A 19932-nucleotide genomic window follows, 5' to 3' on the forward strand; every position below is an offset into this window, starting at 1 on the left:
TCTGTGAGCTATGACACTACTGCATTCTACCAAGTGTGACAAAGTGAGACTTTGTCTAAAAGAAAAAACCCCTTCCAGGTATCTATGTATTCACTGAGAATCCTTCTCCAACACTAAATAAATTTACTGATGTCACTTACTGATTTCAAACTGAAATTATACTAATTGAACTACTTCACTATGTCTCTATGAACACACTGATAGGTTTTGTTTTAGAGACAGGGTCTAGAATGCAGTGTAATGATCACAGCTCAAGGCATCCTACTGCCTAACCTCCCAAGTATCCAAGACTACAGGTATGCATCATCGCCACTAGCTAACTTTTCTATTTTTTGTTGAGATGGGGTCTCACTCTTGCTAAGGCTGGTTTTGGACTCCTGACCTCAAGCAATCTTCCCACTGTGGCCTCTGAAAGTATTAGGATTACAGCCATGAGCCACTGCACCTGGCCTAATCGTGGGTTATTAAAGAAATTCTTTAATTTCTAGTTTAATTTGCTAAATGTTATAATTTGAATTTAAAGTACACACTAAATGAACTTGCTTGCATTTCAATAATCTCAATGAATTCTCAGGGATTACTAGATAGGAAAAGGAAGAAATCTTATTGAAAACTAATTAGTTCCTTAAATTTCATACACGTCTTGTGAAATAGTTGGATATTTTCTTCCAAAGGCCCACACAGAAAAATATATTAATAAACCCAGAAGTCCATCAATAAATCCACTTAACTCACAGTAAACCGTAAAAACACATTGATATTTATTAAATTGCCAAATAAAATTTATAAAAATTGCAAGTCATTCAGGGTCTGAGTTTTGGTAATTAGTCATTACTTGTAAAACATGCGGTAGTGTGAATGTGTAGGATTCACTGAAAGTATATATAACATACTTTCAACACAAAATTCTGTAATAATTCAATGACTCTGCCATAAATTATAGTTTTGACTGACCTAAATGTACACAAATAGGAAAAGTGCTTGAAAAAAAGTCTTGAAAATAATAACCACAAATATACATTTATATCTCTAAAGAGTCACTAAACACATGGGAAATCATAAAGGAACTTCTGATTTGCTTCCAAAATTAACTTTCCTTGAATTTGCTATTCACAGAAACAAATAGAAAAAATAAAATTCAATAAAAATAAAGATTAAAAGAAAAGGAGATATATTGTCTTGCAAAATGCCCATGAACTCAATGAAATGCATAGGTTTTGATAGAACATCTTTTATTCTACTTCTACAAATTGGAGTTTCCCTTACTCTTGACATGTCAGTTAACACTTTGCAATTTGAGAAAAGCCTATTACTAAACATCAAATTTTATTAGAATTTATTATTGCCTTAATAAATAAGCAGACAGATTTTTCAATAAAATGAACTCTCATGAGAACTCAATATAACCTCTTAACATATTTCTAAATTTGGCTTCCATTCACCTCACTTTTTTTCTAGAAAAATCATTAAAAAAAATCGTATTCCAATTTTTAAAATGGTCCTTTGTAAATATAAGAAAACCTCATAAAATTTCAAAGGAATTTATATTAAACGTTTCTGAACTAAGAGGTAATAAAAAAAACCCAGAATACTCAAAATGCACATGGTGATAACTTTGTTTTCTTAGATTATACCTCTTAAATCCTGAAAAATCAAAAAAATCTCTATTTTGTTTCCAAGTGAAATCTTCATCTCATATCATAAATAAGAAATAAAAGAATGTTTTCGACTGGTCTTCAACTAAATACTTATCAATTGTAAATTTTGATGGACAACGTAGCCTGAAAATTTTTTCTCTATATTTTTACATATTCAGTGTGTATGGCTTTCTGCAAGGTTAACAACAACTGTTTGAACAACTGAATAAATGAACAGAAGAGGAAATTACACTAAATGGAGTATCAGGATGTTTGAAACTGTTGGTATCACATGAAATACACACGCAATACTTCCACTTCAAAACCAGAATTAATACACTTTTAGATGTAACTAGCACAATCAGTCCATGTTGTGCTATAAATCAGTCCATTATGGTTGGCTATAAATCTACCCTTTCAAAGCAACATAAAATAAATTAGCTGGGTTGTGTAACTTCCTGATTCAGAGCATTTTAATGTCATTCAGAAAACTGCTCCAAGGACACAGTTTTTAAATATACACATTTAAAACTATCTTTATAACACTTTAAGTTTAATACTATCAATATCTATACTTTTTTGTTTGTTTAATACTGATAAAAGCTCTATGGTTCAGCTCAGCGCCCATAGCGCTCAGTGGTTAGAGCGCCGGCCACGTACACCGAGGCCTGCTAAACAACGATGACAACTGCAACAACACCAACAAATAGCCCGGCGTGTGGTAGGTGCCTGTGGTCCAGCTACTTGGGAGGCTGAGGAAAGAGAATCGCTTAAGCCCAAGAGTTAAGAGGTTGCTGTGAGCTGTGACGCCACAGCACTCTACCGAGGGCGACATCGTGAAACTCTATTTGAAAAAAAAAAAAGGAAGAAAGAAAGAAAAGAAAAGCAACAAAAAACCCGCTATGGAGAGTATTCAGACAGCTAAAGAGTCTGCAAAACAGTCGCACCGATCTCATTCTGGGAATTTGCCAAAAATCGCAAAGTCCCAGTATAAAGAGGGAGGGAAAATATTAAAATAAAATCTTCAAAAGCCCCTTTCCCTCCTCTCCATCCCCTTTCAGTTCGGATTTGCTTATAGTTCAAGAAGCAGCGCCACCCTTTGCGGAAGCCAGAGCCAGAAGCCGAGGACATTTCAAGACAGCTTCTGCAATCGCAATTTTTCTCAAACTCTAGGGAAATAGGTTTCAAAACTGTTTCAATTTGCTTAACGAGAAAAGCAGCTAAATTTAGGAGTCAGCGAGGCGGTTGGTTCGTGCAGCACGCAAGAAGCAGCACACATTACGGCGTTTTAAGATAGAGACAACCGGAAGTAGCTGCGGAGAGCTCTTCCGGTGCCAGCCGTAAAAGCAGTCCTACCAGGAGGAAGCGGAAGTGAGTCTGGTATTCAGCTCAGGATTCCCTGAGCGGCTGTTTATGGGACGGGATTTCTCCCTTCTGGATGTGACATTCAGGAGATGGGAACTAACAGCTTCTGAAACTGCGTGTCTCTTCCAACAAATAATGTCTACCTGTGCTGACGAGAGTAGCAGCCAGTATTTTCGATTGACACTAGTTGCAGCAAACTTTCGCAAGAGAATAAAAGACCTATATGAATTTAATACATGTTAGCACTGTGTTTCTTCCCTGTGTTTGCAGGAGACTCAGAAAAGCTCCATTAAAGAAAGGAGGGGACGCGAGAGGGAGGGACCTTGTCTGGATCCCAACGACATGTTTTTCCTATTTCTGCAGAAAACTCATACTGCAAGGAGCTACTTTCATCTTCTGGTCCCAGGTACTATTCCCTCATGTAGGAAGTTATGAACAAATTTGGTCCTGACTGAAAATCTAGAGGGGTGGGAGAGGATGGGTGTATTAGGAGTGTATGTTCAGAGAAATCTACTGTGCATGCTGTTCGCTCCGCACGAATTGCTGTTTTCTCCTTTCTTTTCCTATCTATCCTTGTCATCTAGTCTGAATTTTTTTCTTGACCATGCTGACTAGATAAAAATCTATTATTATAGGCTCTCATAGAGCCCCTAGACCACTTATTTATAGTGTTTAGCTAAGTTGCAATCTTTCATCCGTTTGTGGGACTATATAAGTTTTTCTTCCCTATCAGATCAAGCTTTCTGAGGGTAGGGATAGTGTTTGGTTTTGCTTATGATTTGTATTCCCTAAAGAATATCTCAGTTTCTGGTATAAAATAGACTCTCAATTCAATTTTGTTAAATAGACTTCTACAGGGAGAACAAAGAGTACATATTAGTGGAAAATCTAAATGGAGTGAAAAGTGAATTTGTAAATAATAACAAAGAAGTAATAAAGTGATATATTTTGTCAGATCTCTGAGGGCTAGATTGCTATAAATTAATACAGGTTTTTCTCAGTTGATATCTAAGTTTAAGACTGAACTATGGGGGTAAGAAATAAGAGAGTCAATAAAAATGAATAAACAAGAGTCCCTACTATCCAGGTACTAATAATAGTCTAGTGGGAGAACATTAGTCTGCTCTACTGAAGACTGTATTCTATGGAGCACCATGTTCTCATGCTTCTTACAGCATCCTGGGAAAGACAATGTATCAAACGTGTGTGTGTGTGTGTGTGTGTGTGTGTGTGTAAATGTATGTCATTTTAGTGGAATGAGGGAAGACCTCTTGAGAAAAATTGCTATTTAAACTATAATGTAAGGAAAATCAAAGACCAATCAACATGAGAAAACATCACATTAAAAAAGGTAGTCTAGGGCAGTGCCTGTGGCTCAAAGGAGTAGGGCACTGGCGACATATGCTGGAGGTGGCAGTTTCAAACCCATTCCCGGCCAGAAACTGCAACCCCCTTCCCCCCCAAAAAAAAACCCACCGAAAAACAAAAAAACCCAAAAAGCAAGGTAGTCTAGAAAGAACTTAGGAAGCCTGAAGAAGAAAGAGAAGGTCAGTGTGAATGGAAGTCATTTATTGGAATGAAACCAATAATTGGATAAGGTATTGAGGGAGATGGAGGTGTCAGATACTTCTGCCTCTGGACATCAGAATCCTAAAGATCTTCCTTTTTATGCTTTGGGTATTAAAGACTTCCTATCCTTTACCCCCTGGAAAGTTGCAAATCATACGAAATTTATTGTGACAGTACAGCATGGATGGTGCATCCTGAACCTTGAAAGAGTATACCATGGATGGATGCCTCAAGAAATTTACGTCATAGTAGTTCCTTGAGAAACATTCCATTGTCAATAGTAGAAAAGGGGACACATTTTGAGACTTGCCAGTGTATCTTCAACATAAGTACGACATACAAGATAAACTTCCTACTGGAGAAATATTAGGTACCTTCAAACCAGGTATACAGGAGATCAATATGAAAAAATAAATATTTGTATCTCTCTATATCTTTGAGCTCGTTGTCTTTTTTTTTTTTTTTGAGAGAGAGAGACTCACTTTGTTGCCCTGTGTAGAGTGCCCTGGCATCTTAGCTCACAGCAACCTCAGACTCTTGGGCTCAAGTGATCCTTTTCCCTCATCCTCCTGAGTAGCTAGGAGGGACTACAGGCTCTGCCACAATGCCCAGCTATTTTTAGAGACAGGGTCTCAAACTCCCCAGCTCAAGCAACCCACCAGCCTAGGCTTCCGAGTATTGGAATTACAGGCATGAGCCACCTAATCTGGCCTCTTTGTCTTCTTGTAAGAATTTATTGCCCATTTTACAAAGAAAGAAAAATTAAGTTTTGAGGAGATTAGGTATTTTATTAATGTATAAAACATGTTACACACCTTACAAATGAAAACTCTTAGGTTCAGAGAGGTTAAGACCTCACCATTATGGCACAGATAGAATTTGAAAACTATGATACTAAAATTACATGAAAGAGAATATAAAACAAAGAAAGAGAGTGTAGATTTATAGATGGAAGAAAATTAAGGAACTTCAATATGTAGAAGATACATAAGAAGTACCCAAAGGGATTGGAAAGGAATCCATTGAGAAAAAAATTCAAAAGAGCATACTGTCACAGGAATCAGAAGACAGTGTTTCAAGAAGAAAGAAAGAATAAACCATTTTTATTGTTGTTGGAAATTTAAGTGATATGAAAAATAAAAAAAATCCACTGTATTTGGCAATATGGAGGTGAATTGATATTGACCAGAACACTTTTAGTGTGGAATTGTGAAAGATTGAGGAGAAAACAAGGAATTGAAGGATTGTCAGCATATGCATAAAATATCTTCAAGAACCTTGTGTATAAAGGAAATTCATAGAAACGATGGTAACAGAAAGAAAATGTGGGTGGTCCTGGAAAGATGGAAGATCAAATAATTTATTTAAAAGGGAAACATTGGATGTGAAGGAATAAAAATAAATCCTATTCAAAAGGGTGAATTTTTTAATGAACCTCTCATAATTCATGATATACTTAAAAGTTTTATATTTTACATAGATTACATGCTGCATTTTCCTGTGAGTTAAAGGCTTAAAATTACAGAGTGTAGTGTAGGAGTCATTTAGACTTTCATTTGTTTGTAGGAATAAAAAGAACTATGTAGAAAAGTTCCTGCTTTCGTAGCATTATCACTTACTTATTTTTGTGAAATACTGTGGTGCTCCAGATATTGGGCTGAACATTTCATATATACTGTTTTATTTAATTCTCACCACTTTTTCAGCTGAGCAAACTGAGATTTGGAGAAAGTTAGTAATTTTCCTAATACAACATGTATGAAGTAGCAGAGCCAGGACTTAAATATGAATCCTCCTGACATAAAGCCTATATTATTAATTATTTCTTGATATCTCCTAAAGATATATGGTTAACAAGATAAGCCACTCACACATGTACATATTCAAATATGCAGGACTCTCCTTTAAATTAATAGATATGTGAGCCAAATTTAAAGTGGAAAAATGGGCCTATCTCTAGTCTTTTACTTGTCACCCCTCAACATTTCATACAAGGCTCTCATAGGCCATGATGTTCTTATTTCTTGAAAAATCAGAAATACTTCATCTGCAGTAGAAAAACATTTACTTAATCTGCATTTGTGTTTAAGATGGCACTGCAAAATTCAACTTAGCTCAATCTTTATGTGCTCTGGGATTCTTTCCTGATACCATTATTTGTGTTCTTACTTAAATATCCCTTTTTAGTACTTTATAGTACCTGTGCAAATCACCGTGTTGCCCTTCTAGGCTCTAATCTCTGACGTCTAGGCACAAGGCGTTACTCAACTTTATATACACAATGCCTTTCACAGTGCCTGAATATAATCTGTGCGTAATAGGCACCTTTGGATGAATTAATAAATTCAATGAATGCATGGGCTTAATTGAAATGAAGCAAATCCGATTCGAGGTGAATCTGAAAGAAAATTGAAATAAAGCCGTATATGCTAACCTTTTTTTTGTTCATAGTTGTAAACCCAAAATTGGAGAATTAATTAAAACTATCAAGAGGTAAGACTTGCCACTAGACCACGTGGGTAAAAAGAATTGGTGGCAGATTCTACAAGAAAGCGCTGTCGAGCTCAGGTTCTCACTTCGGACGCCTGGTGGCGCTACAGGCTAAAAAGTAGTAGGAGGAGCCATTGCCGCGGTCTCCATCTTGGAAAGGATAAAATTCGAAAGGCGCTGAGCACAGAAGCGATTTGGAAACTTGGGCTACAGGCTCAGACGTCAGAGCTTTTTTCAATCGAAGGAGGACTCTTAACTCCTAGAGAACTTCGGAAGACATTATTAAAGGTAGCGTACTCAGAGGATATTCAGGGTATTGTGCGAGATAAAATTTGGCAGAAAAAGCAAGCTGTGTGTTTTCATTTTCTTCCTGGGCGTAGGACAGGCAACCTAGGACAAGGAAAGCTGCTATTCATGGTCAGAGTTTCTGGAGATTTGGCGCTAGCAGCTGAAAGGGGAGCGTCCGCGAAGCGGCGGGAAGATAGACGAGAGCAGAGTGTATTCAAAAGGCATCCAAGGACATTTTACGTCAGCCCACAGAAGAGCCATTGCTCCCAAATAGGAGCTCTGCTTTTCCAAGTATTACCTGCAAACTTCCCTTTTGTTTTCTGAGAAAAGTCTGTGAGTCTGAGAGGTAACTGTACCTTCCCACCTTTGAAAAATTCTTCGGAACATTCCAGAATGTGCACGGGAAACATGCGTGTTTCCATCACTGGAAACTACATGCTCGGTTTCAATTCTCATTTTCACAATAATGTGCAGTGCAATAGTGGGGTAAGTAATTTGTTCATTCGTGGGGGGAAAAAATCTCTGGATGAGGAACAATCCAAGGTAAGTTAAATTCTCACGGAAAAGAATGGTAAGTATTAATATCAACAGTAGTCCGGGATCTCCTAGGTCCAAATTGTGAAAATCAGTGACAAAACTCTTGAAATGCATGCTCCCTTCGCAACCTTATTTTCGAAGTCACAATAAGTAATTAGGAGCTAGCTCACTGAATTCTCCAACCTGCTGAGAGCACTCACCAACATTTTTTTTTTTTTTTGATACAGAGTCTCACTTTGTCACCCTTGGTAGAGTTCCGTGACCTTATAGCTCACAGCAACCTCAAACTCTTGGGCTCAAGTGATCGTCTTGCCTCAGACGTCTTTCACTTTTAGTAGAGACTAGGTTCTCACTCTTGCTCAGGCTGGTCTTGAGCTCAAGTGATACACCAGCCTAGGCCTCCCAGACTGCTGGATTACAGGTGTTAACCACCACACCCGGCTTCACCAAACATTTTAAATACTGCTGATATTCACTCCCAGAAAATTACCAATTTTAGTGCTGCATAGCAAATATTCAGGTGATTTACAGCAGAAATAATTTCAGAATTATCTTTCTTCATGTGAAGGATGTTGGATGACAATGCCATTGGATGACAATTCCATGGAATTGGTTGGGTTGACACTTGCTTGCCTCATCCTGCAGCACTTCCACAAACAGATTTCACCTCTTTGAGGTTCATGATGTCATCATTCTGGGATAAAAAGACAATGCCTTGATCCTTCCTTATAGAATTCTCTTTCTATTGGATGTTACAAATATTTTTTTTTGCTCCCCCCACACCCCTGATGTTAAAAATATTTTATATTCTGCCAACCCAGTGCAGGATAAAGAGAGTTTATGCATCACTTTATTTCCAATGAAATTAGGTTCTTGGTAGCTCAAAACAAAACTATATCATTGTTGGCATCCTTGCTTTTGGTCTCTGGATAAAAGGTAGAAGAAAACATCACCTTTCTCAATAAGATTATGGTTGTTATTTTAAGGCTGTACCTTCAGTAGTGTTTTCTCTGAAGTATACTTTTTCTTATGAAGTATAAAACTGTCCATTTACAGTCAACAGGTATTGATGGCTCAGCTATTTTTATTTACCACACCAAGGTCTGTTCAGATGCTAGCAGCCTTCTTCTTTATTGTTAAGTACAGAAAAGGAACACACTTTCTTCTGCCCATACCTAATTTCCTGCCTGATTTACTAAGTTGGGGATAATTTATTTTAAATTAAAACTTTGAGAAGACTATACTAGCAGTTATTCTGAAGTGTGATGAGAAAACTCATCCCAAGTCTGTACCCAAGTAATTGTTTTCATAAACTCCTAGAGAAGGTCAAGATGTTTGTTTTTAAGTTAGCTTTTGCTTTTCCTGATATTTCATAGATGATGGCGAAATAAGATGAATGTGATAGTCATTTTGTGAATGTGATAGTCATTTCAGCACAACTGTTCTTCATTTACTTAATTCGAATAACTATTACTTCATTAATATTATGTAGTTTTTGTTTTTATTTGAAATAAAGTCTTTTGACGACATTGAAGACACAAAATCAAATATAGATGTAAAACAATAGGAGAAAGTCATTGGTAGAAACAAATGTCTCTTTCGTTATTTAATGCATAAATCTGCAGAGTCATGTGGCTTATTAATTTCAATGCTATGTTTGTGTTTTCAAGGCCATATTTGCTGGAAGATGTCACAAAGAGGAACAATGAGGAATATGAGGCAAAGTCTGAGTCTTTACATTTTACTAAGCAAAGACCGTTCAGGGTCCTGAATTTCTGGAGGGTAATTCCTTCATTGCTAATTTAGTAGAGATTTGGGGCTTGAGAGTGTGGAAGTTAGGGGATGGGGGAAATGAGAGGTCAATTAATATTTATAAATATTAATTACAACATTTTCAGTCAACAGATTCACGATTTGCTTCTAAATATAAATTGTATGCAGAGTTGGTATGCAGACCCAGTGGAGCATAGATAGAAACTGCAATTTTCAGTTGTTACAAACATTGCTTGCATTTTTCTAAGTTGAATTGAGACTCACAGATATAAATAACCATTTACCAGTGTGTTCCTGGACCTGAGAATGTGCTAGGAAATCCTTTCAAAACAAAATTTCTTGTAGATGGCAAGAGTTGGATATGGATAGAGCAGTGTTCATAAATATACCTTGTATGCTGATTCCCTTATCTTCTTTCACTTGCCAGGACAATGGTGGCAGGAAATATCCTACATAGGAATGGGCAGTTTTCTCAGTGGAAAGAATTAGGTTGAGGTTAATTTAACCATAATATTGGGTGGTAGGTCATTATATAGATAACTGTGCACTGTTCTTCACCAAAGTTGTGGGTTATTAGTGATTTTACTCTGTTGTTCTATAAAGTACTAATCTCAGGAAAAATATCTTCCTTCTCTGGCTATCACCTTTTCTATAAGAGATTTGGATGTAAGATATAATTGAGAAATATCTTTAAGGTTTTCTGAGCTTAATGAAGATAATGAAAACAAGTAAGTAAAACATACAGGTTTTTTTTAATCCCTTACTAAAACCCACAGGTTCCAAGGCAATACTAATGTACAGCAAGGATTCTGAGATGAAAGACTATCTTTGAATGCTATCTTGATGTAAAAGACAGCACAATACTGTAATCACGTTATCACTTACAAATTACATCTCAGAGAACTAGTTTGAAATCATAGTTGCTGATTTTTCTGTTTCATATCTAGGCCAAAGAAAAAAAGATGCTTTGTTTTCATAATACTGCCTTCGCTTCACCCTAAAACCTTTGGTAGAGGTAGAGAGAGAAGGGACAAATACAATTCCATTATCACTGCCAGAGATCTGAAGTTTCCCCAAACTGAAAATGAAACATAATATAACCCTGTCTTCATTTTCACCTAACTGCCTCTACATTTAAGAATCATGAGACTACAACCTCAGAATGCATGAACTTTGGCAGCATACTGCCATCAACAGAGACTTAGAAAAATGCTCAAGCTGGGCAGCACCTGTGGCTCAGTGAGTAGGGCGCCGGCCCCATATACCGAGGGTGGCGGGTTCAAACGCGGCCCCGGCCAAACTGCAACAAAAAAAATAGCCGGGCGTTGTGGCGGGCACCTGTAGTCCCAGCTACTCGGGAGGCTGAGGCAGGAGAATCGCCTAGGCCCAGGAGTTGGAGGTTGCTGTGAGCTGTGTGACGCCACGGCACTCTACTGAGGGCAGTAAAGTGAAACTCTGTCTCTACAAAAAAAAAAAAAAAAGAAAAAGAAAAGAAAAATGGTCAAGCAACCCATTCGCTACTACTACCCCAGTATGTGCACCACTCTATCAAAATGAATGTGAAGAATCTGTTTGCTCTGACATCCTAGAATTGCAAGGCCAAGTTATGTGTGACCAAAACAGCAGCCTCACCGAGCTAATAAGCAGCATGGTGTTGGTGTGGGTGGTAGTGTTTTGATGGCAGTGGCAATTCATCCTTCATGTTACACTTTATACAGAAGGGAATATATGATGTTCAAGTTGGTGGCAGTGGAAAAAGACTAGATCTGGAAGGCTTTCATGACCTGTCGGTTACTAAAGGACTTGAGTTTCGGTCTGCTTAGCATGTAAGCCCAAGACATCACCACATTTCTTAGTTATAGTACTCTAGCCAATCATAGACTTAAGGTTATGGTGAAGGATGCTGAGATGCTACCTATGTCCTCTGTAATTAGACTACACCTGCATCTGGTCAGTTGTTTCTTTCAGCTCTGCTGACCACATCTTGGTAGGTCTCAGAGAAAGTTTCAGACTCCTCCATTAGCAGCTACATTTTTATTAGCATGGTCTCAGTATTCTTTTGCTGTCTCTTCTGCCTGCTCCTTTTCATGGTATAAGTTCAAATAAGTACCCCAAAGTGTTGATGCATATTTTCTCATTTTCAAGCATTCTCCCCCCATATTTTTGCCCTCCCTCCATCTTTAGATTTCTTCATTATTTTTTAATTTTCTATAATGTATTTAGTAGTTAACAAGCACTTAGATATATGTTCTTTTTAAAGTGAAATTTCAATTATTATCTTAAAATGCAGTCATCTCCTAGATTACCTAAACCTGACAAGAGTTTTGGCCTGTTTTAACTATGGGTGAGAAGATGTCTGAGATTCATGGAAAAGGTATATATATTATGTGGATACATACATACTGTATACGTATGCATACATATACCTCCATACTGCAGGTTTCACGTCTTCCAATTCAACCAACTGTGGATCAAAAAGATTTCTAAAAAATAGCAACACAACAATAAAAATAATACAAATAAAACACACTATGGCAATTATTTACATAGAATTTACATTTTATTAAGTATTAAAGGTATTCTAGCGATTTAAAGTTTGCAGAAGGATTTGCATAGGTTAGATGCAAATACTATGCCATTTTATTTAAGGGACTTGTATATCCACAGATTTTGGTATCGTTGAAGGTCCTGGAACCGATCCCCCATGGATACTGAGGGATAAGTGTATGTAATTACCTTTAAGGATAAGAGGAGGTAGGGAGCAAAAACACCCAATATATACTCACATCAGGCCACACAGAACGCATGGCAATGCCTGGGTCAAGATTTTTCTTTTCAAGGCTATAGATTTTCCTGAAAGACTATGATGTTTCTCCTGAATCAAAAAAAAAAAATGCCAAGATTCTTGTGCAGGTATCTTTTTTACAGTCATTAGTTTTATATATACTGTGGGAAGAGAATAAAGTACCTTCATTTCCACTGCTAGAATCACCTTTATTTTGAAATCCTACTTACTTGAACTTCATGAAATATATGTATTAATAGATTATGGAATAATTTATATGTTTGTGTCCTCAAAGGCAAATTGTTGGAGTGTTACTGCATGCTCATAAATACCTCTTGTTATAAATTTATAAAAATCCATAGAAAAGTATGAAGAGTGGACCCTAGTGCAAGCTATGGACTGACTTTAGTTAATAATAAGGTATCAACATTTGTTCATCAATTGCATATAGACTCACCAAAAAGAGTCTAATAACTTAAAAATATTTGTATTAAGAGATTTTTCAAATACATAGATTATACAATAAACACAACCCTTCTCTCCATCCAAGCTAATACTTTATGTTTTTCCATACTTGTTCTATCTTAGTCTACATGCACACATACCCCTTTTTTGCTGACCTATTTCAAAGAAACTTGCAGACATCACAATACTTCACCTCCAAATATTCAGCAGATGTCTCCTAAGTGTAAGGACATTTATCTTAGCATTATAAGAATAACGCTATCACACTTTAAGAAAATCAACAATAATTTAACAATATTATCTAAAACACATTAATTATTAAATCTCACTAATTAGCCTTCTATTATCCTTCTCCAGTTTTCTTCAACTTTGATAAGAACTCACATTCACTGTTGAATTCCTTTTACAAATGCACTTATTTTCTTAACCACTTGGAGATCTTAGGAACTTTTTAAATGAAGTTTCATGATTGAATTTGGGTGTTAACATCTATTTATAACAGTCCTTATTTTTATGACATTGAATTTTTTTTAAGTGTCCAGACCAGTTGTTGTTTAGAATGTCTGGATTTGTTTGATAGTTTCCTCACGAAGTCATTTAATCTGTTCTTCTGTCTCCTGTATTTCTAGATGACTAGAATGGATGATTTATTAAATGTACTAATGGCATAACATTTTATTTTGAGACAGAGCGTTAAGCTATCGCCCTGGGTAGAGTGCTATGGCGTCACAGGTCACAGCAACCTCCAGCTCCTGGGCTCAAGCGATTCTCTTGCCTCAGCCTCCCGAGTAGCTGGGACTACAGGTGCCTGCCACAACATCTGGCTATTTTTTTTGTTGTAGTTGTCATTGTTTGGCAGGCCTGGGCTGGATTGGAACCCACCAGCTCTGGTGTATGTGGCTGGCACCTTAGCTGCTTGAGCTACAGGCACCAAGCCATGGCATAACATTTTTAAAAGTTCTCATTTATTTTCTTTACTTGGATTTTTAAAAATGTGGCTATCACAGGTTCCCTTTAGAAAACAAATGCCTAATTCTGTCTGGATGATATTATTTTGTGTTTCATGACTACTTTTATGTTAGTATTACGTCAATCTTCATTGACATTGAGTATTAGGCACTGCATTAAACATCCAGGCAAATAAAACCCCAAACTCAAGTCTTTACTTCAGGGGATCGTCAGCCCATAGACAAAGGAGTGTAGGAGGCTAGAACTGACAGCTAACTGAGCTGCGAATACAAACCTTTGCAGCAGCAAAGACAGGGCCTGAGGCACAGGTTCTGTAACTCAAAACAGCTTATCTTCTGCAGGAGAATTTAGCCAGCACAGAAACAAATTCCGCAAAGTTGTTCTGGATTTTTATAAATTTATAACATCATCTATCCACCATTGATGCATAATAAAGTTTCATTGCCCTAAAACTCCACTGTTTTGTTCTCCTTACTCCTCCTCCCCCCACCTGGCAACTGCTGATTTTTTAATGCCTTTATAGTTTTGTTTTTACCAGATTGTCATATAGTTGGAATAAGTCAGTATGTATCCTTTTCCGATTCGCTTCCTCCACTAAGCAGTATACATTTAAGTTTGCTCCATTCTTTTTGTGGCTTGATAACTTATTTTATCAGTATTGTAAACACAGAGACATTTAAAAAACCTAAAAACAAACTGCAACATAAATAAATAGTTAGGAACCTGACTTAACAAACCATGTCTTTAAGACATATTTTAAGATAATTGGCCAGACCAGGTGGTGAGGTCCTGTAGTCTCACCTGCTTAAGAGGCTGAGGTGGGAGTAATGCTTGAGTCCAGAAGTTTAGCAGTGAGCTATGATCAGGCCACTGCACTGCAGCCTAACCTCCTCTCTTAAAAAGAAATATTTAGGCAAATTTCAATATTTACTGAGTATTTGATATTTTGATATTATGACATTAACTTTTCTAGATGTGATAATGGACTGAGGTCATATTCTTTAAATGTTCTTCTATGTTACATATTTCAAAAATATTGACATGTTCACAAGAAGAAATTACCCAATTTCTCTTGGATATTTTCGTGTGGCTCATATACATCAATTTGCATGAAAATTTGAAGTGGGAGAAGTACAAGAAAGGAATAGTAAGGAGCCAATTCAGTGTCCACAAGAACGCTCTCTTGATTTCCATGCTTTACCTGGGTTGCCATAGTTTCCAGTTAGACTTGAATATGAGGATGGTAAACTAATCACCACGGAGATGTGCTCATGCCCAAGCTCTGAGTAAAAACTGGAAATTTCCTAGTCAAAGCCTTCTGTCTACTGCATTCCAGAACTGAGGTAACTCACATTTTCTTTAGTTGACTTTTTCCATTTTAAAAAGATTAGCTCAGAACTGTGGAAATTAGTGACTTGACTATGTTTGTTGCGCCATGTTAGATGCAGTGAAAAGCCTTTCAAAATGTAGATCAGACCTAAGTAGATTGGGAGATGCTATTTAAAAACATTCAATTTAGATTGTCAACAATCTGAAAGAAAATGTTGGGATTTTCTTGTTTTGGAGAAAATTAGCACTCCGAAAGGACGCGGGGTGGCGCTGCAGTCTTAGAAGTAGAATAAAGCCACAGAGCTGACACTCCACCCTGAGACTGAGCCAAAGAAGCAAGTAGGAAGAAGAGGGTTTGTAAAGCGGTCGCTCCGGGAAACTGACGCTCTTGGATTATCCACTCATCCCAGAATCTGCGAAATACTAAAAGACTGAGTCAGCGACAACGTGGTTGGAGCGAGTTTGCTCAGAGACCAGAGGCGATGGAGGCCGGAGAGAGAAAGGAACACGTTCTGAAGCAAAGGCAAGTCTTGATATTCTTTATTTTGCTGAGCATAGCTCAGGCTGATTCTCAGCCTAGGCACTATTCAGTAGCAGAGGAAACCGAGAGTGGTTCCTTTGTGGCCAATTTGTTAAAAGATCTGGGGCTGGAGGTAGATGAGCTATCTGAGCGGGCCCCCCGGGTCGTTTCCAAAGGGAAAAAATTGCAATTGCAGCTCAGGCAGACTGGAGATCTGTTGGTAAATGAGAAACTGGATCGGGAGGAGTTGTGCGGCCCCGCCGAGCCCTGTGTACTACCTTTCCAGGTGCTGTTGGAAAATCCTTTGCAGTTTTTTCAGGCCGAGCTGTGGATTAGGGACATTAATGATCATTCCCCAGTTTTCTTAGACAAAGAAATAATTTTGAAAATTTCAGAAAGTATCATTCCTGGAACTACTTTCCTGATAGAACGTGCCCAGGACTTAGATGTAGGAAGCAACGGTCTCCAAAGCTACACAATCAGCTCCAATTTATACTTTCATCTTAAATTGCGAGACAGTCCTGATGGCATAATGTTACCACAGCTGGTGCTGGACAAAGCATTGGATCGAGAGGAACAGTCTGAGATCAGGTTAACCCTCACAGCGCTGGATGGGGGGACTCCACCCAGGTCTGGCACTGCCATGATCCACATTGAAGTCTTGGACATCAATGACAATGCCCCCGAGTTCACAATGCTAGTCTATGAGGTGCAGGTCCCAGAGAACATCCCTGTTGGATCTCACATTACTACCGTCTCTGCTAGGGATTTAGACATTGGAGCCTATGGACAAATATCTTACGTATTTTCCCAAGCTTCTGAAGATATTCGCAAAACGTTTCAAATCAATTCAAAGTCAGGAGAACTATTTTTAATGCAGAAACTAGATTTCGAATTTGTTCAGACTTATACAATAAACATTCAGGCAACAGATGGTGGGGGCCTTTCTGGAAGTTGTGTGGTATTTATCAAAGTCATGGATTTGAATGACAATCCTCCAGAACTGACCATAACCACACTTATCAATCAGATTCCAGAAAACTTGCAGGAGACCATAATTGCTGTATTCAGTGTTTCAGATCCTGACTCAGGAGACAACGGAAAGATGGTTTGCTCTATCCAAGATGATCTTCCTTTTTTCCTGAAGCCCTCCGTTGAGAATTTTTACACTCTGGTGACAAACACAGCCCTAGACCGGGAGACCACCTCTGAGTATAATGTCACCATCACAGTCACAGACTTGGGGACACCCAGGCTGAAAACAGAGCACAGGATAACAGTGCTGGTATCTGACGTAAATGACAACTCTCCCGCCTTCACCCAAACCTCCTACACGCTGTTGGTCCGTGAAAACAACAGCCCCGCCCTGCACATAGGCACCATCAGCGCCACAGACAGAGACTCAGGCACCAACGCCCAGGTCACCTACTCCCTGCTGCCACCTCAGGACCCTCACTTGCCTCTCGCCTCCCTGGTCTCCATCAACGCCGACAACGGACACCTGTTCGCCCTGAGGGCGCTGGACTTCGAGGCCCTGCAGGCGTTCGAGTTCCGCGTGGGCGCCACAGACCGAGGCTCCCCCGCGCTGAGCAGCGAGGCGCTGGTGCGCGTGGTGGTGGTGGACGCCAACGACAACTCGCCCTTCGTGCTGTACCCGCTGCAGAACGGCTCTGCGCCCTGCACCGAGCTGGTGCCCAGGGCGGCCGAGGCGGGCTACCTGGTGACCAAGGTGGTGGCGGTGGACGGCGACTCGGGCCAGAACGCCTGGCTGTCGTACCAGCTGCTCAAGGCCACGGAGCCCGGGCTGTTCAGCGTGTGGGCGCACAATGGCGAGGTGCGCACCGCCAGGCTGCTGAGCGAGCGCGACGCGGCCAAGCACAGGCTGCTGGTGCTGGTGAAGGACAATGGCGAGCCTCCGCTGTCTGCCAGCGTCACGCTGCACGTGCTGCTGGTGGACGGCTTCTCCCAGCCCTACCTGCCGCTCCCGGAGGCGGCGGCGGAGCAGGCCCAGGCCGACTCGCTCACCGTCTACCTGGTCATCGCCTTGGCCTCGGTGTCCTCGCTCTTCCTGTTCTCGGTGCTGCTGTTCGTGGCGGTGAGGCTGTGCAGGAGGGACAGGGCGGCGTCTGTGGGTCTCTGCTCAGGGCCGGAGGGCCACTTTCCAGGCCACCTGGTGGACGTTAGCGGTGCTGGGACCCTGTCCCAAAGTTACAAGTATGAAGTGTGTCTGAGGGGAAACTCAGGGACCAGTGAGTTCAACTTCGTGAAGCCGGTTATTCCCAACTTTCTTGTTCAAGGCTCAAAGAGGATTAGTGAGGCAAACCCGAGTTTCAGGAATAGTTTTGAGTTCAGTTAAATATTAAGTGTTAATAAGGGCCCACAGAGTCTACTAACAGCAATTTGTGGAAAATTCTTTTTTCTTATGAACTGCTTTGCCCATGATGGTGTCTCTTTTTAATTCCATAGCAAGTATGCTATTCCAATTCTATGCATGTTACTGGTATTTCTTTTTTTTTTTTTTTTTTTGGCCGGGGCTGGGTTTGAACCCGCCACCTCCGGCATATGGGACCGGCGCCCTACCCGCTGAGCCACAGGCGCCGCCCCGTATTTCTAAGTATATGGGTTTTTATGGTAGGTATAATGAATGTAAATTTTCTTTGTATTCTAATTTTTGATTAGTTTCATTGTAACTTAATTCCACTCAAATTTTATAAGTAAATTTTGTGTTTTCCAAAATCTTTACTTTTTATGTCAGAGCATCATTTTCTAATCTTACAATTCACACAGTTTATAGGTAATTGTGAAGTTCTGCATTTCAAAATATTTGTTATCATTAGATGGGTTATATTTTTCCAGCTGAGAAAACTTGTATTTATTAAATCCGGTTAGGCTAGTGAAGTGTTTTTCAACCCCCCCCCTTTTTTTTTTAAATCTCACAGTACATTTGACCCTATAGTTGAACTTCCACAGCACACTTAAATTATATTGATCAAAAGTTAAAAAAGAATATACTTACTGTGCTTTGAACTGCTTTCAAACATAATTTAATTAATTATCTTTAAAAATTTTTACAGCACACCCATTGAAAATCACAGGGCTAGTGTAATTTCTATCTTGTGAATTAACATTGGATAAATCTTTTTAACATAGGTATATTTATTAATAACATAGTAAGCACCTTCCTTATAATTTTCTAAATATATACTTTAAAGTGTCAACATATGAAAATTGTGGATCTGTAGAGATTTTTAAAACCTTAAACTTTGGATTCTATAAGAGCTCAATATAAGTGCTCAATAAATTGTCAAAATCACTTATTAGGTATTGGACAAGGTGACTCATTCCTGTAATCCTAGCACCATGGGAGGCTGATGCAGGAGGATGGCTTGAGCTCAGGAGTTTGAGCCCAGCTGGAGCAAAATAAGACCCTTTTCTTGACTAAAAATAGAAAGATTAGTTGGGCATGGTGGCACAGTCTACTTGGGAGGCTGAGGCAAAAGGATTGCTTGAGCACAAGAGTCTGAAGTTTCTGTTAGAGAGCCTGGCAAGAGAGCCAGACTCTGTCTCAAAAAAAAAAAATCACTTATTAGTATTCTAAAATGTAAAATAAATAATACATGTCTAGTGATTTTCAAAGGCACGCTAATTCATCATGCTTTCTATTTCAAATGGTTTTTAAAAGCCTGCTGCTTATTCCAGTCCCTCTTTTAAAAATCTGTCTCAATTATAAATACACTTCGACTACCTCTGAGCACTGTATTAAAATCCAAAAAATATGAGGGAATGTATGTCTTTGTTTGACCAACTTTTAGAAACTTCAAATGTACCTTGGAATTGTGGTTTTAAATTTTTCTGGAGCGTTTAGAATTTAATTAGAAACAAGCCTGTGGTTAATGGTATTGGGGGATATATCTATCTCTATTCAAATTTTTTGCTTTGTCTACTTCTATTTTCCCCTTTTCAGTCCCTTAGACTTTTTCTTAAGGTGCTTGAGCAGTGTCTCCAAATATTTCCCTCATTTATTGCATGATTTGTATTGTCAGTGAAACACTGTAGGTTCTTAATAAAAGTTTTGAATACTGATTGAAAGAAAGAAGAGTCTTTATTTCACCTATGATACATTGACATTTAAATACACTAAAATACTTCAAGGACAAAATCTTGATGAAAATAAATACTCTTTGTGTACAATGAATTATAATATT

The 19932-nt window shown here is 38.7% G+C and overlaps 1 protein-coding gene across 1 annotated transcript; it reads left to right on the forward strand.

Annotated features, from left to right (window-relative positions):
• The first annotated feature begins 7283 nt into the window (after positions 1–7283).
• On the forward strand, positions 7284–18204 carry PCDHB2 (protocadherin beta 2). The gene is made up of 2 exons (XM_053566634.1): positions 7284–7349; positions 15618–18204. Exon 2 carries the CDS (start codon positions 15690–15692, stop codon positions 18081–18083), a length of 2394 nt encoding a protein of 797 aa, XP_053422609.1. The 5' UTR covers positions 7284–7349; positions 15618–15689; the 3' UTR covers positions 18084–18204.
• Positions 18205–19932: the final 1728 nt, after the last annotated feature.

This window comes from Nycticebus coucang, chromosome 17, assembly GCF_027406575.1.
Source record: "Nycticebus coucang isolate mNycCou1 chromosome 17, mNycCou1.pri, whole genome shotgun sequence".
Taxonomy (NCBI): Eukaryota; Metazoa; Chordata; class Mammalia; order Primates; family Lorisidae; genus Nycticebus; species Nycticebus coucang.